This window comes from Suncus etruscus, chromosome 12 (genome assembly GCF_024139225.1).
Source record: "Suncus etruscus isolate mSunEtr1 chromosome 12, mSunEtr1.pri.cur, whole genome shotgun sequence".
Classification (NCBI taxonomy): Eukaryota; Metazoa; Chordata; class Mammalia; order Eulipotyphla; family Soricidae; genus Suncus; species Suncus etruscus.
In genome coordinates, this window is record NC_064859.1 from 24,873,712 (window position 1) to 24,891,533 (window position 17,822).

At 49.4% G+C, this 17,822-nt stretch overlaps 1 protein-coding gene across 1 annotated transcript; it reads left to right on the forward strand.

The window, feature by feature from the left end:
• Nucleotides 1–3,572: 3,572 nt before the first annotated feature.
• On the forward strand, nucleotides 3,573–16,622 carry ASPRV1 (aspartic peptidase retroviral like 1). Its single transcript, XM_049784573.1, is given in 8 exon segments — nucleotides 3,573–3,668; nucleotides 3,710–3,815; nucleotides 5,183–5,290; nucleotides 9,470–9,625; nucleotides 10,539–10,553; nucleotides 11,388–11,533; nucleotides 15,637–15,703; nucleotides 15,706–16,622. Coding segments are annotated over 8 exon segments (1,611 nt in total).
• The last annotated feature ends 1,200 nt before the right edge of the window (nucleotides 16,623–17,822 follow it).

Below are 17,822 nucleotides of genomic sequence, written 5' to 3' on the forward strand. Positions count from 1 at the left end.
CTCTCTCACTTTTATTATTTCAGGAATCTTCCTTTTATATTTATATATTTATTTCATTCGATAGCGTTCATCTTGTCCTGTCATGTCTCTCCCTGATCAGTTCCCTCAGTTCTATTATCAGAGTCCAAAGGTGTGTTTTCACTGTCCACTGTCCTTTCCTAGTCCTTTCCTAGTCCTTTCCTAGACCTTGTGCCTCCTGCCCCCTCTCTCTAGTTTCATCCAGGCTATAGAGAGTGGTGGGATCTGGTTTCCCCCCTTGGGGTCCCTGCACAGCACCCCAGGTCACCGGGCAGCTAGTGCTTTCTGGGTGAACATGGCTCTGAAGCAATGAGGCGGCTGCACAGAACTCTGTGCTAGGGACATTAAGGGACGTCAGACACATGTTCCCTTCACTCCTTGCTTTCTCTGCTTGGATCCTTCCTCTCAGTATTTGTCCACATTTTACCAGGGAGGATGCAGGTCCCTGGGGAGAAAGCACAGACTGGCCTGAGCATCAAGGAGAGAGACCCTAAAGGTCTCTCAGCACCTTCCCAATGCATTTTCCAGTCTTCTCACAAGTAATTCTGGTGTTTTCCACTCTTGCCAGTTCTCTAAAAGACAGGGCAGAGGAACCACATGCCTGAAAAAAAAACTGAGAGGAAGGTAATGTGAGAAGAGAAGGTGGGTACACAGTGGGTTGGGCCATTGCTGGTCAAGTGGCTCCCATTTATGATCTGCCATTTCAAATATCCAGCCAGATACTTTCTTCTTCAGGCACCTGGGATATCTGATCTTTCCCTAAACTTCCCTCACCAGGGTTGGGGCAATGATGGCTCAAGGGGCTGGAGTATGTGCTTTGCAAGAAGGTGCCCTGGGTTTGGGAGTGACAAGCCAGCCCGCCATAAATACCATCACATTAAATACTATCCTCCACGTAGCCTTCAGGCCCTTCTTGTCTTAACTTCTCTGGAAGCTTCACTCTCAAGGTTTGGGGCTGGACATTTCCAGTCTTCTGTGTCCTCTGGCTGGGTTGACCTGCCTGTCTCTTTCCTGGATCAGTCTCAGTTGGGGACATCTCCAGAGGGGCTGGTGGGAGCAGTTGAGCACGTGCCTGAAGATTAGCCCCAGGAGCTCAGAGCTGCCAGACCTAGGGTGTCAGGTTAGATAGTAGACTAAACAGGACTTGGGGACACATATGGGCTGTGAGAGCATCTCCTGGGAAGCTCCAGGTTTCATGTGAGGTTTCTGCCTTCCCCAGCCACATGTGTGTTTTTCTCATAACTATCTCAGAAGCCCAGATCTGATCCCAGCCCAAAGTTTCACAAACAACCACCTCTATCCTATTCTCAACCTGATAGTCCCCTCTGCCCCCGCACCCTTTGAATCCCCTTCTTCTCCTGAGGCCCCACCAATTCAACATTCCCCTCTGAAAAATTTCTCTGCCCTCTGGGCCAGTCACACCACCCGCCCCACTGCCCGCATCTCCCTCCCCCATACCCTGCAGGGCTGCACCACAATCAGGGCAGCCCCTTGCTGGCCCCCCGGACATGCTGCAAGCTCCCCCACTGACCTCTCTCTGTTACTCTCTCCTCCACCCTCTTACCAACTGCCAGATCCCCTCGCTGAGGGGCCAGAGCCGCCAGATGGAAAGCCCCCATTTGGTGGTGTCAGAGGGGACCTGAGGGGGAAGTGATGAGCCACAGTCCCGCCTCTCCCCCAGCCCTGGTGGCCTCCTCCTGCCCTCTCACCTTCTGCCACTCAGGACCCCCTCATTTTGTGTGGCAACTGCTTCCCAGAGAATCCGAATGGGCACCCTGCGGCCCCCTCGCATATATCCTGGGGGGCCTTTAACTGTCTGCACAACACTAAGACCCACATAGTGGCCTGTGGCCCACTTCCTGCTCATCTCTCTCAGGACCCACACCTTGGCAGCCACTGCCCCACGTCTCCTTCCTTGCACTGTGTCTCACTCTTGCTCAGCATAATTTCTTCTTCCTCTACCAAGTAGTACTGGGATCCTCAGTAAACCACACACACCCAAGCCCTCGGTGTTTGCTGAACGCCCCTACTCTCCAAGCTGTGGCCAGGCTTGTCTTGTGCTCCCCACCACTTCCCTCTCCTTTCTTTTCTGCCTCCTCTCCCATGGGCTCTCTTCTGCCTCTTGTCTCCCTGGTTTCTCTTGCGGGTCTGCTCCCTGCATCCCCAGAGAATATCCTCCCAAACACTGAGTTGCTCATGCTTCCCAGATTCCATTCTAGCCAGAGTTTTCCTTCAAGCTCCTATCCTAAAATCCAGCTGGCCAGGAGCCTTTTCCAATTGGCACTGTCCAGAAAGTCCTTAGTGGCCTTCTGATCCCCCATAGCTGGTCTCTGAAGTTTTCATTCCGAGTTGCCCCTGACAGATCCTAACACACAAGGACAGACTCTAGGGCCACTGCTGATGGTTCCCCGGACCCCCCATTTCTCTCTTGCACTCCTCCCTCTGTCTGCTCCTCTCTGCCCCGGAACTGGCTTCAGCACTTCCTGCCACGCTGTGCATTCTCCACCCTCAGCCCAGTATCTAATTCTGACCCTGCATCTCTCCATCAGTCCTTTGGAGAGACTTGAGATTCTGCACCAGGAAGATTTGTATTTGGGAGAGATGATGTGTGGCAGGGATGAAAGCAAGTTTGACAGCTGGAGCCAAGCTGCGTGCTGGATGCCAGAGAAGGATGTGGAAGAAAGCTGAGGGGCATAGGTGTTGTGTGCTAGGAAACTGATGGTCACAGGCAGAGGAAGCCAGAACATGGGGGTGTATATCTGATGCCAGGAGGAAGGTGGCAAGAGCCTTGGGGTCCAGACAGGAAGGAATGAATGAGGATCTGGTATGATGTGATGCATACAATTCTGAATAGACACAGAACGAGCATGATGTAGATAAGATATGGCTATGCCAGGAGTTAGCAGGTGAGAAGGCAGGAAAAAGGGTGACCAGGTGTCAGAGGAGTTGTTGGGGGTAGACAGGTAAGAGGAGGCCACTGTGGGTTCTGACCTGGACTTCCTGATCATGCCAAATCCCCTCACCCAGATGGTACTTGGGAAGAGCAGGTTTGCTGGGCAGGATCGTGGGTCCATTTTGCTTGTCAGATAATATCTGAAGAGTGTGCATAGGAGGGGCTGTTAGGGGCCCCCCCTTGAGAACTCTGTTCAAGGTAGAGCTAGATGTGTGCAGATCATACAAGGGCCTAAAAAACTACTTTTCAGAATTTTGGGAGGCAGGAGTTAAAGCAACTCTCATTAGAAGATTAAATTATATTGGGCTAGAGATATAGCACAAAGGTTAAGACATTTGTCTTGCATGTGACCTAGCTACAATTGGATTTGATCTCTGAAACCCCATATGGCCCCTTGAGCACCACCAAGAGTGACCTCTGAGCAAAAAGTAAAGAGTAAACCCTGAGCACCACCAGGTACAGTTCCAAAACTGAAACCAAAAAAGATTGAATTACATAAAATTACAATAAAAATGTACTAAAAGCAAAGATTAAATCACCACTTATAGAGAATGTTAAAGATTGTTTATCCTTTAAACACTTTTCTTTTTCCCTTTCTTCTATGGCTGCTGCTGACATTAATGCCTGCTGGACTGGCTCCAGTAGTGGTACCCCGCCTGGTCTGCAGGACGTGGGGTGCTCACACATGGCTTTGAAGGTAAGGGTGACTTTCTTGGGACAGTGCTTGCACATCTGTAGTTAACAGGGCTCACATACATCTGGTTACAAGTAGCCACCTCAGAGGTAGCTACCTTGGAGCGCCTCACCTCGTATCTACAGACTGCAGAACAGCTGGATCAGCTTGGTGGGTGGAAGTGGCATTGGGGATCAAACTCAGTGACTCAAATTTGCTTCCAGCCGCACAGCCATTCCCCAGAGCTGCATGGTCTACCCCAGTGTTTGAGGGTGGTGGTGTTGGGATGATGGGGGGAAGTGGTAGTCTTGGGTATAGTTGTTAGGGGTGCTATTTTTTCCATTTATTTGCTTTAGAGAGGTAGATTTCAGGTGGGCTTCTGAGAGTTTTTCTTTGGGGGGGGGAATGAAAAGATGTGGTAGGCCAAATAAGTTTGGGAACATGTAGTATGTGCATTTAAGATGATTTATATCCAGCATGAAAGTGCTGTAACATCCTGTGTCCTTGAGCTTCTCTTGCCTAGCTCTGCTTCAGTGAAATCTCTGGTGGCTTAAATTTGGCCACAGTGGGAATATTTCTACCACGGAAGCTGGCATAGTACCACCAAATTAGGGCTTGATTCATTGCATTGATTATCCACACATGAGCAAGAAGTATCAATTCTCTAGGGACTTGAAGATAATTCAGCAGCATACACCTATCTTGCATATGTGAGGCCGAAGGTTTGATCCCCAGCACTACCCCAAGTGTGATCCCAGTGACTCAGCTGTTTGGGATCCTTGGGGCCAAAACAAAGTGTCTCATTGCAGCCAAATGTGTGCCAAGAACCACAACTAAAGTTTTGGAGTCTTAACAAGCACCTTGACTAACTCTGTGTGATCCCTCGCCATTGTAGAAAGGAAAATGGGAGTGGGGGGAGAAGAAGGGGACCTAAAATAGTTCTCGGATCTACCATAGAAAAAACATTAATAGTAAAAATTAATATTAAGTATGTTATAGTGCATTTATCTTTTACACTGTAAATGCCACAGGAATATTGAAGATACATTTTTCTAGTGTTCAAAATCTACTCTCTGAAGTCTGTTCTAGAGGCAGTCTGGGGTGGGTGTGGGGATGGGGTGGGATGAGATGATAGGAGGGTGATTGGGGAAATTGGTGGTGGGAAAGGATGGTGAAGGGACAGGTGTTGGAACATTGTATGACTGAAACTCAACCATCAATAACTTTTTTAACACTGTATCTTACGGTGATTGAATTAAAAAATGCATTTGTACACAAAACTCCTAAAAGAGGAAAAAAGGATGCTTTAAAATTATTGCAAAAATTAAAGCAAAACTTCAGGACTGCATGATTTTGTTTGGGTATTATATTCATTTAATAAAGTTGTTAATGCTTAAAAAATAAAAGTATTAAATTATTCTAAGAAAAACAACGTCACCACCAAAAGCAAGTCTCTGATTCAGTAAAGTTGCGCACATTATCCTGTAAAACAAGGGAAGCTCCATTATATGTCTTCATTGTTCAACCTTTTTTATTAGATGGCACAGATGAAAATATCAACCAGCATTTACGTTTGAACCTGATTTATTTGTCAATTAAAGTTATAGTTGGTTATGGATCCAGCAGACTGGTAAAAATCAATGAAAGTATCCCAAAGACTCAATTGGCTATATTTAATGTACAATAAATAATACTATGTATTTTGTTATTGTTTATAAATTACTAAAGCATCTGTACATCACTACAGTCAAATGGTCCCACATATGCACTTTTTTGACCTCCTTAAACTGGCCTGTGCTGCAAGTAGATTAGAAAGGATTGTTGACAGGCCTTTTGGGAAGGGCCTCCCAGCAGAGAGGGAATCATTGCTGAAAGAGGCCCTTATCAGTGCAGAGGCAGTAAAATGAGGTTCACATGGGGAGTGTAGACCAGAAGGCAAAGAGCCTGGAAGAAAGAATGTAAAGGAGAGTGTGGGATGGGAGGAAGGTGGTCTTAAAATACTGCTGAGGATGGAAGTTGGGGTCCCAGCCTTCGGCCAGGGAAGGGAACTCTGAGGTCTTCAGAAGACCTAAGAGCAGGTAGGGGAGTCTCAGAGAGGCTCCTGTTCTGGGTCAAGCCCTGAGGCATAGATTGGTTCCTAATCTCCCTGGATAATTCTAGGAGGAGCCCAGGTTTGCCAAGGTGTATCCTTGCTCCACGGCTCACTGGTGAGCTTCTGAGTCAGCATGCACTTCCTGGCCTCCCAACCCTGCTGGGGAAGTGGGAGGCAGCCAGTGGAGCCATATCTTCCACCAATCTTCCACCAAGACCAGAAAACTGTGCCTTATGCATTTTACCAGGATCAAGGGTAGCAGGCCAGGTGAAAGCACATGAGGCCAGAAAACACAGGCAGCTCTGACTCATTCCTCCCTGCCCACCTGCTCTCTTTAGCCCTCATTCATTTTTAGGTTAATGAATTGAGACCATGTTGGCCCATGTCTCTGTTATATATTTTTCCCTGAGAATTAAGGAAATAGCATATAGCTAACCTGGGCTCTATCATTGGCACTGGTACTGACCACTTCATGTGGTCCCTAAGCACTGCCAGTAGTGATGCCTATCTGACAACAGAGCCAGGAGGGAGCCCTCAGCACCATGAGGTGAGACTGAAAATTCCCCCCCACACCCACACACAAATGTAGAGTATATGAACAACTGGAAATTGAGCACAGTGGTCCTTTCAATGAGTCCCCAGAGATGCACTGTGTCACCCCATCACCTATCATGGAGACAGCCCTTCCTTGTTTGGCTATAGCAGAGTTTTCATGTACTCTTTAGCTCTGGGAGTTTTTCTGCAATGATGTCCTTGAATATTGATTTTTCATGGAGATTTTCTTCCAGAGACTCCAATGATTCTTACATTGTTTCTATTGAGTTTATCTCAGACTTTTATTTTTAGTAGTTTACATTCTTTAAGGATTTTTTTCCATCGTCTGATCGTTTGTTTTAAGGCTCTTTTCCAACCTCTTTTGTTGTATGGAATTATTTTGCATCTCATCTTCCAGCTCACTGATTCTGTCTTAAGCAGCTGTTACTTTGTTGGTGAGGCTTTCCAGTGAGGTTTTCATCTTGGCCACCAAGTTTTTCAATCCTAATATTTCAGTTTGGAATTTTCTTATTTCTTTTTTTTTGTTTGTTTGTTTTGTTTTGTTTTTTTTGGGCCACACCCGGCGGTGCTCAGGGGTTACTCCTGGCTGTCTGCTCAGAAATAGCTCCTGGCAGGCACGGGGGACCATATGGGACACCGGGATTCGAACCAACCACCTTTGGTCCTGGATCAGCTGCTTGCAAGGCAAACACCGCTGTGCTATCTCTCCGGGAAATTTTCTTATTTCTACTGTTGTATCCTCTTGATTCTTGTTTGTGGTTCACTTAGTTCATTTCATGGATTCTTTGAGTTCCTTGAACATCCTCCAAGTTTCCTCTTTTAAGTCTTCGCTTCATGGCCATGATTCTCTGGTTTTGTGTTTTTCTGTCTCTGGGTGGGGAAGAGTTGGGATTCACTAGGGAAAAGGGGTGGGGAAAAGTTGAAGAGGCAGGAGAATTCTGGCCCCAAATGGGGAGCTTAGGGGGCATTTAAACTGGGTGGAGCATAAACTCAGCCATGCAGAGCCCAGGATGGGTTTGGAGGAAATGGCCTGGCCCAGCCTGGCAGAGCAAATTAGTGGGGTTTGCCAAGGCAGGAGACCAGTAGGACAATATTTGAAGCTGAAGTGGGGCCACGGGACGAGGAGGGAATCCAGGGAAGGAGCTGTGGAACTGGAGCATGGTCACTGCGCCCTCACCTAGATGGTCACAGTGAGAGGAGAGGGGAGGCAAGGATGGTTCTAGAAACTAGCCTCCATGAGATGCCTTTTGCCCAGATAAAGGGTCAGGGAGAGGACGCTGCATTTCACATAGAGCAGCATTTGTAGAGGATGTGGCAATGGGTACTGGGGCAGAAGAGAGAGGCTGGATCAGGGGGACAGAAGGGGTTTCCTAGCCTGGGAGAGCAGAGTAGAAGGTAGAGGGCTGTCCTGGGAAAAAGGAATCTGAAGACTCAGGGGTCGGGGTGGGGATGGGTGGTCTCTGGCAGAGGGAGCCCCAAGTGTGGGGCTCTTCTCTGGGTTGTGGGACACAGGTTGCCAAGACAGAGTGCCTTCCTTCTTCCAGGAGGAAGAAGGCTCCAGACAGGGAGAGCTGTGGAGGGCAGCCCTGCCACTGTGCTGGGCCAAGGCTGGACCTTCACCACGGCCTGTGTACAGTGGAGCAAGCTGAGCAAAGTTAGGGTGCATTAGCATATGAGGAGTCAGTGGGACACTGCTGCTGCTTGCTGGGGTGATCAATGGTGCTAGCTCCCCGCAGATTTCCAGACAGCAGGCCAGGTCGAGCTGGTGTCAGCACTGAGCATTCGAGTTTTTTTTACTATTTTACTTTTTCTGTGAAAAAATTCCAATCATGCCCTAAAGGAGTAGAAGACTCAAATGAACCCTTAAATGCCAACCAAAATGCCGATTTAGTGATGATTGTGATTGTCAGTCTTACTCTCCGGGCCCCCCTTTTTCCTGAGAAAATCCATCATGGAGCAATAATTCATTTATGTTGCAATGTTTTTTAATAATTTACTTTATAATTGGATGAGGCTCATGATAAAATTTTATTAATTGTTTGATAATTTTAATATAAAATAATGAAATTAATACTCCTAAACATTTGTAATACATTATTATTTATTGGATAGTAGTTTATTTTTTGTTGCAATAATAAAACTCATGTAATAGAGTGTATATATGGGGGGAGGAACACAACAATGATTTCTCACCAAATCCTCTATTACCACACAAACCCTCTATCCCCACCAAGCTTAAAGATGGTGGTGGTGACAATGCTGTGGGTAGTTGTGTCATGGTGATGTGGTGTCGCATTGGCTAGTGGTGGTGATTGTGGTCAGTGGCCCTTCGGAATCATTGATCCAACCCAGATCCTCATGCTGCAAGGCATGTGCTCAGTTGCCTGAACCTACTCACCATTAAAAAAAAGACTTTAGGGGCTGGAGAGGTGGCACTAGAGGTAAGGTGTCTGCCTTGCAAGCGCTAGCCAAGGAAGGACCGTGGTTCGATCCCCCGGCGTCCCACATGGTCCCCCCCAAGCCAGGGGCAATTTCTGAGCGCTTAGTCAGGAGTAACCCCTGAGCATCAAATGGGTGTGGCCCAAAAAACAAAACAAAACAAAAAAAGACTATTGTTTACAGCAGATTTAGGTTCTCTGTAGAGAGGCAGAGAGGTTTCCCCTGTATCATTAGTTAAATTCTTTTTTATTTGGAAAGATACTTCCAGAAAATTGCAAGAACAAATTTCATTATTTAAAAACTGGGGCTGGAGGGATAGCATGGAGGTAAGGCGTTTGCCTTGCATGCAGAAGGATGGTGGTTCCAATCCCGGCATCCATATGCTCCCCTGAGCCTGCCAGGAGCAATTTCTGAGCGTAGAGCCAGGAGTAACCTCTGAGCACTGCCGGGTATGACCCCCAAACAAAAAAAATAAATGTAGAGGAGACCAGAGAGATATCCTGGTGAGTATAGTGTTTGCCTTGCAAGCAGCCAACCTGGTTCAAACCCCAGCATCCCATACCCTTTCCTGATCTTGCCACATGTGATAACTGAGTGCAGAGGCAGGAGTAACCCCTGAGCACTGCTGGGTGTGGCACAAAAACATAAAGCAAACACATTTTAAAAATGTAGATCATTCACATCCTTCCACCTAGTATAGTGAGATGGTAGTTTCTACAGCTGCCTCCTTCTTTTCCAGATGTGGCTGCATATCTCTGCCATGGTGCTGCTTTACCCAGAGACCAGCTCTGTCCTCTGAAGCTTTCTACCTGGGGTGCCACACAGATTGGCTCAGCTTCAATGGAGAATGGGCGCATTCTCCAGACCCTGCACAGTCTCCTGAGTAGCAGCTATTGTGGGTGTGGATCTGAGCATAGATGTAACTCTTCCCATTCCTTCCATTTTTTCAGGCCTTGGGGATTCTGGGCGACTTTCTGGTGGCACAGATTGCCCAATGCCCTGTGAGCCACCTTCTCAGCACCTTCCACACTCATCTCTCTGGATTGGGGGCATCTTTGTATGGGTCTATCCCTTCTGGGAGGGGCTCAGGCCTGATTCATCTCAAGGTGAGCCAGAGCTGACCTCAAGAAATATGTGTGGCATCAAATTGACCCACTTACCTGGTATTGCTCATTCGGTTCTCTGCTTCAGCCTTTCGGTGCCTTTACTTGAATTCACTGCTTCCAGCATCTTGCTTGGCTCAAGGCCTGTGCTCAGAAAAGTTGGCCACTGATGCCTCAGCCCCCTGGGAGTTTCCATCTGGGCTGTGTGGTCTTCTCCTTCTATCCTCCACTTCCCTACTTCTCCTCCCACTTCTGGATGGGGACCCAGGTCCTCTACTCGCTTCGACACACCAGAGAGATGGAGCCCAGTCAGGAGCAGTTAAGTTCGCCATGCTTCCAAAAAAATGTTGTTATTCTTTTTGGTCCATACCTGGTGATGCTTAGAGGCTCTGCACTCAGGAATTTATGTTGGTAATGCTCAAAGACCATATAAGATGTTATCAAGGACCGAACTCAAGTAAGCTTCATGCAAGGCCAAGAACCTACCTGCTCTACTATAGCTCCAGCCCTATAGAGAAATCATATTTGAGTTGCTTGTGATACCAGTTATCATTAGTGACAAAACAATTGCAAAATAATTTCAAAGTTGCCTTCAAAGGTATGAGGCTGGACAGGAAAACTCCACATGCCTTGTTCTTAGGCTGATGTCCTGGACTTTTGACTCCCTGGTCTGTGTTCACTTCCTGGACATTTTGTATGTTGCAGGGAAGTTTGATCAAAGTGGGTCATTTCACCTTTCATGTGGTCCTCCATCGGTTGCATCCCCAGCCTTGACTGAGTGGTGGAGACCATGGAAAGGAGAGAGCAGGAGAGGGAAGAGAAGGAGAGGAGGCTCTGTACTGGGTCTTCCTCAAGGCCAGCCCCACTGCCCAGATTGCCCTACGCCTCTGTGCCCCGAAGGGGATGGGGGACAGACATGGGGGTAGCAAGGACTGAGGGATGGGTTCAGGGTGGAGGCAACAGGAATCGGGAAGAAGGCGGCAACCCAATTTGGAGGGGATGGGAGGTGTTGAGCAAGCTTCGTAGTTGATTTAAAGATAGACACAGGGCGGAGCAGGTTTTGGTGTATTGAACTGCCTGCGAATTAGTCAGCTGATCCTGGCTGACCTTGACCTGAACTAGGGCCTGGGGGACAGTTGCTGATGGACTCCCCATTTTCTAGTCCCCTATAAACCCTCTAGGGCTGAATATTCTGTGTTCAGTCCAAATTGCTCTGGGGAAGCTCTGGTTGGAAGGCCATAGTGAGGGAGAGCAAGCCAAAGAGGAAGAAGAGTTTTGGGAATAGATGGGGCATTGGCAATGGCACCCTGACCTGGGCAGAAGGGGCGGACAGAGACCCAGTGGGGGAACAATTGGGAAAAGGAAGGTCCATGGGCCTTGATGGGTCCTGCTGGGAATAGTAGCGGAGCAAGAAGCTTGGGAGGGAGGATCTGCTGGGGTATCAGGGCCCCCCAATGTCTTGCTCTGGTCAGAGGCCATCCAAACTCCCTGGAGCTCTGAACTAACCCCTCACTAAATTTTGTGAAAAATTTCTCCTTTCTGTTCGTTTTCTAGGATTAAGACCTGACCACTGTCACTTTGAAGTAACATGTCTGGAGTCAGATGCTGTTGGGGTCCCCAGTCCCAACCCCACCACATCAGTGACCCTCAACACCACCCCCACTTCTGACCGGGCATCAGGGCAGCTCCAGGTGTGGGAGGTCAGTTTGTCCTTGGCTCATAGTGGCCAGTGATGAGGAGAAAAGGAGTTCCAGGGCCCCACTGAGGCACAGAGGCAGGATGACCCATTTCCAGGCTGCATGGCTGGGACTAGGCTGTATCAGGGCCCAGATGTGTCCACTTCAGTCTCAAGGTCCGTTTCAGGTTGTGGATGTCCCTAGAACTATTTGTATGAGCTTATAAGCCCAGCGACAGGGACCTGCCACAATTACAGGGACCTGCCACAATTTTGCAGCAGCAACTGTGCCCAGAGGCTAATAACCAGCAGGTGCCTCCAATAAATGATTTTAATGCTTCATGTTATGTGTGTGCAAACAGATGCGTAAAATGAAAGGTCAGAGTTGAATTCTAGGTGGGATTACACAATTCTCCGCTGTTTTAAACCGAGAACGAGAGTGTGTTACCCAGGAGGGCAGTATGTGGGTTTTGTGTGTGTGTGTGTGTGTGTGTGTGTGTGTGTGTGTGTGTGTGTGTGTGTGTGTGTGTGTGTGTGTGTGTGTGTGTGTAGGTAGGTAACTAAGAGGGTATATATGAAACAAAAACTGAAGTCTCATTATACTTGTCAGAGATGAAACCAGAGCTGGTGCAGAGCCCAGGTGTGGGGCCCTTTGCTGGGAATTCCTGGGAGCCTCAGCACGGAGTGGGCTGAACATCTGGCTTGGGGCCCAGGTGACCTCACCAACTGAACCCCTCTGCTGGCCCCCTAAAAGCACCCCTCATGAAACCCCACAATCTCCCTCTGTGGCTTAGAAAAGTCCTAGAATTCCCCTTTGCTCTTTGCTACTCAGCTACCTTGATCTCAGGGGGGGGGGGTTACTTTGTGGCACTGGATCCTCCCTTCCTGCCCCCATGCTTCATTCTAGTGCTACTGGGTACTCCAACATGCTGAGGTTCTCTATGTTCTTGGCTCAGGAACCATCTTCTGAGGATTCTTAGTTCCCTTCCAGTCTCTCCCCTGCCTCCTTAGCCCTGTGGATTCTCCCTCAGCCTTACAAATTGTGGGTGTCTCTCTGTGTCTCCGAGAGCCCTCCAGAAGTCACTGGGCAGCAGAAATAGCGAAAGTGCTTTGGGGTCATGCCCTCTACTCATGGGGCAGATGTACATGGTCCTGCTTGTGGTGAAGTGGGAAGAAGCAGCCCTAGAAGGAATCAGGGAACTAGGGCCACAGGGGCCTGCACTGTCATAGCCCTGAAATCTCAGGATGGGGATACCTATGTCCTTCCTGTTTATCTCGGGCTTTTCCACTGCAGCACACACTCGAGAGATGCTAATGACAGTGAGGAGACAATACTGGTCAATAGTTAATCACACTTCTGAGGTGCTGGGAGGAGGCATCAGTGTTTGGTAGGTACCACTGGGTTGGGCTCATGGGCGCCCAGTAGCATAGCAATTCCCAAGAGACTAAAATGTATTTTACCTGACCCTTATCGAATCCCTTCTAGCTCTCCTAGGAACCATCAGACCCTTGTGTGCTTCTGTCTTGGGATTTCCAAAAAAGGGCCCCTGCCCTCAGGACAGAGGATCAAGGACCACAGAGATAGTGCAATGGTACTACAATGGCTGACCCAGCATATACTAATTCCCAGAATCCCATGTGGTTTCCCAAACTCTACCAGGAGGTAGAGCACAGAGACAGGAGTAAGCCCTGAGCACTGCTGAGTGTGATCCTCAAACATAAAACAAAAATAAGACAGAAGACAGAGGGTCAAGTGTGTGTCACTTGAGGGTCAAAGTGTGCTACAGAGGGGTGGAGTGTGGTAGTGGGGGTGCTTTGGGTCTGAGAGGTCCAACAGGACTGGTGTAGCTAGAAACTTGCTTACTATTAGCCACAGAGCTTTGCTCTATGAGAGAGAGAGAGAGAGAGATAGAAAGAGAGAGACAGAGAGACAGAGAGATACAGAGAGAGACACAGAGAGAGAAAGAGACAGAGAGAGAGTGAGAGAGAGAGAGGCAGAGTTCTAGGCTCCCATGTAGAGCTCTTATGATCAAGTGTCTCCCCAGAAGAAAAGCCTCCTGATTTGAGTTTGTTGCTTTTGGTTTGTAAATGGTTCTGTAAAGCCCAGAGGTAACCTGAATGTCAGGGGTTGAATCCAGACTGGCCATGTGCCCTATAGGCAGCTACCTTACCGGCTATGCTACCTCACCAACCCCATCTCCTGCCCTTCTTTGCAGAAAACTCCGCTCCACACACTGCAGCTTTTCAGGGGCTTGTGTCTTCCAGCCCTGCAGTAAGGCCAGCTCCATCACCACACTCCATCACTGGGCAGCAGAAGCTGCAACAAAGTTAGCACCAAACACCGTTCAGTGAAATGTCATCACCTGGGTCCTAGGAGCCACTTATCTCTAGACCAGAGCCACAGGGAGACAGGACATGAATGTCCCTGAAGATATTCGAAATCCACAGCTGGGGCTTCTAGTTGTCTGTCAGCTGCCAAGCCACCTTACCTGTCCCTCAGCTACATGCCACCCTTCTCACTCACCGTGACCACAGCCAGCAATGTGGTCTTATGGTTACTAGGGAGCCAGGAAGTCACGAGGTTAGTTCTGAACTATGGGACAACACCCATCCAGGAGTTGGAGTGTAACCTCAAAGCCCATCCTTGGGAAGGTCTTCCCAGTCTTGTGGGTAATGGGGTCCCTGCTATTCTGCATCTCCTGGGATACCTGTCTTCCCCTGACTCCTTTCCAGTGTGGTCACTGCCTCCCCATGGGTCCTCAAGGAATACCATGATCCCCTTCAGCCAGACAGTTGGGAAAAGTGCTGATCTGGAGATGGAAGGGACTGAGATGGCATTTAAACACTATGTGTGGTTGTGGGTTTAGGGGGTTCTCTCACCACAGGACTAGACAAGGGGACCTCTGGTACTCAGCCAGGCATGGATAGGAGGCACAGCCATGAGCAGCTCAGGGTCAGGAAAGGCAACCAGGGCCACACATGTGCTGTAACTCTTGTTTTTCTTTTAGCTTCATTTCCTACTGGAGGGCAGCACTTGGCCCAGGCCTGAGAGGGTGTCAGGACTTATGGCTCCTCTCATAGGAGCCTTCCCAGAGCTGGTTTGTGTCTGTAGAGACACATCAGTACAATGGCCCAGCACACCACACACCCCTCCAGTGAGGGAGCAATAGTATTGGTCCCCTCAGTAGCCCCAAACTTCAGTGAAGAATCAGCCTGAGGGCCCACAGATAAGCTTTGGGTTTCTGTGGACTGGTCTTCACAACTGGTCTTCCCAACATGGTGGCATCCTGCCTTCCCAAGGCAGGAGTGACCTTTCATGAGCTTTACATAAATGAGACCAGGTCAGGGGATTGGCAAGACCTGATGTTCAGGGCAATAGGACTCCTGGAAGGTTCCTGAGAGATGAGAGGGGCCAGGATGAGAGGAGTTGGGAGGATGAGAGAGCCAAGGGTCAGTGGAGGTAGGCTAACCAACCTGGACGAAGTGCTGGAGCTAGGTCAGGGTTCTGTTATCTACTTCTAGACCTTCCAGAGGTGTCCCAGCAGACTGCAGGGCATTAATGAGGACCTCTGAGCCTGCCGGGAAAGAAATGGCTCAAGTCAGACTACAGCAAAGAGGGGATAGTCTTGGGGCTATGGGATCATCCTTGTGTGTGTGTATGTATGCAAGTGTGTGTCCTCGACAGGGCCTCTGAGGGGAATCCAGGCTCAAGGTGGAAGACCACCATCTTGTGTTTCACATATCATAAGGTGGGGTGAATGTGAGCCCATCTCTTGACAAAGTGGTCAGTGGGGGCTGAGGACAAAGGGACTTTACCTATCTCGGAGTCTCTGGTGCCTGCCACCCCCTTCTCTGTCTGGATGACTAATACCTTGATGTCATAACATTCTCCATGTGCTCATCTGTTGTTCTAGGACAAAGACTGGGAGGGCACCAAGGCACCAAACAGGTGCCCCCCCCCACCCCTGTGACGGGCTGGCTTTTCTGGGCACGTGGGCCAGCCCTACCCGAGCTATCCTGGGGATGGATGCAGAGGGCGAGGCACTGACTGTGCTAGTCGGGCAGGATGCTGGGAAGAGGGCGGGATGAAAAGGAGGAGCTTCTAGAACAAAGGAGGGCCTCAGACAGGGCATCAAAAAGGCTGTGCAGAGTGAGGAGGCCTCAGCAGTTGTGCCCAGCAGCCAGCCACCCTCACCTGGTCCTGTCTGCCTGCACCAGCCCAGGTGCCTGAGCTGCTGCTTCGAGAGGCCTTGTTCTCTAGCGAGATTGCTCCCACACTTCTTTGGGCTTTTCTCCACTTGGCGTGGGTTGCTGCTGAGGTGCCTGAAGACAGCAGAGGGATGGCCGGGAGTGGAGCCAGGAGCCAGGAGGGCCGTCGGCGGGAGCACGCCTTTGTCCCAGAGCCTTTTGATGGTGCCAATGTTGCCCCACACCTCTGGCTGCACCGTTTTGATGTCATTAGCGAGCTCAACAATTGGGACCATGTCACCAAGTTGAGGTTCCTGAAAGAGTCCCTCCGAGGAAAAGCCCTTGACATCTACAGTGGCCTCAGTCACAATGACCAGGAAGATTATGAGGTGCTGAGAGAGAACCTCCTGAAGGCCTTCGAGGGGCCCCTTGACCACGGCCACCTACCAAAGGAGATTGTCTTTGCCTTCAGCATGGGTAAGGGCTACTACCTCAAGGGCAAAATCGGCGACGTGCCTGTGAAGTTCCTGGTGGACTCTGGGGCTCAGGTGTCCGTGGTGCACCCTAGTCTGTGGGAGGAGGTCACTGATGGTGACATGGACACCCTGAGACCCTTTAGGAATGTCGTGAAGGTGGCCAATGGGGCTGAGATGAAGATCTTGGGTGTCTGGGACACGCTGGTGTCCCTGGGCAAACTAAAGCTGAAGGCAGAGTTCCTAGTGGCCAACGCCAGCGCTGAGGAGGCCATCATTGGCACTGATGTGCTCCAGGACCACCAAGCCGTCCTGGACTTCGAGCACCGCACCTGCACCCTGAAAGGAAAGAAGTTCCGCCTTCTGCCTGTCGGAGGGTCCCTGGAAGATGAGTTTGACCTGGAGCTCATAGAGGAGGAGCAGGCAGATGAGGGCCAGCAGCTCTCCTATTAAGAAGGCCCCCTTTTGTCCCCCTTTTATTTCCCCCCACCAAGCTTTGGTGAGAAGATCCGGCACAGTGGAAGAATAGAGCATCTGTCTGTCTGTCTGTCTCCAGGAACCCTGGACTTGGCCCGTCCCCCACAGCACAAACTTTCTTCTCAGCCCTCCTGTCAGGATCCAGAGCCTGCCCCCAGTGGGAGAGGCTCCCTGTGAACAAGCTCAGGTGAGAAGCAGCAGGCCACCATTCTCAGAGGGAAAGGGGACACTACACCTCAGGCCACCCTTGGTGACAAACAACTGGCAGCTGGGAGAAGGTGCCCAGTAGGCAAGATTTGATGGTCTGATGTTCAACAAGGCCCTTTCAAGACTCAGCTGAGCTCTCCTGGGGGCCACCGTACACCTCAGCTGGGCTGGGTCTGGCTGTAGGAGATGGGCTTGGCTCCCATAGCCAAGGGCCTCAGCCACTCTGGACTCTCTTCTGTTGGGTCTTTCCATCCCTGTGTGTATCCTTCTCATTTGCCCGGGAATCCTCTGAATCTCTGGCTAATAATTCCTTACTTCAAAACCAATAAAGATTGACTCATGGATAAACTATGTCATGTGTTGATTGAAAAGATGAACGGGATGGGTGTGAGAGGGTGGAGAAAATGGAGTAAATATCAAAAAAGGAGGTTCTAGCACTTACTGGTTGCCTCATGTAGAGAGAGGAGAGACAACTGAGACTGTGGAGTTTGCATTTTCTAAGACAATCTTGATTTCAAATGTTTTGGCTTATTCTATAATGCTTGTCAGTTCCCCACCTAATTACAATTTTTCTCCTAATCTCAATCTTCTAGCACTTGAGTTACCTGTACTTCCCAATTGTTATTGGGTAGGATTGTGATCCTCCAGCTATTTGTAGGCTGTCTCATTGGTGATTGGAAAATTAGGGTGATGGTAAACAGATGGAGAATGTTCTGCCTGGCAAGTAAGTTTTTTCAACTGGTGGGAGCTGGGAAGGCAGCAGAAATCAAGGTCAGAGGACAAGAATTGGCCTATGTGAAGTGGTTAAGTAAATCAAGACTGAGGTACAGGGTGGCGTGGGAGCCGTGGCAGAAACCAGCTTCTTCCTAGAGTGACTTGGAATGAAGGCTGAAGTAAGAGAGGCAGGATGGAGTTGGGAGGGTATTCCCAGCCCCAGAAATGGCGTGTCCATTTCTTTTGGCGTCCACC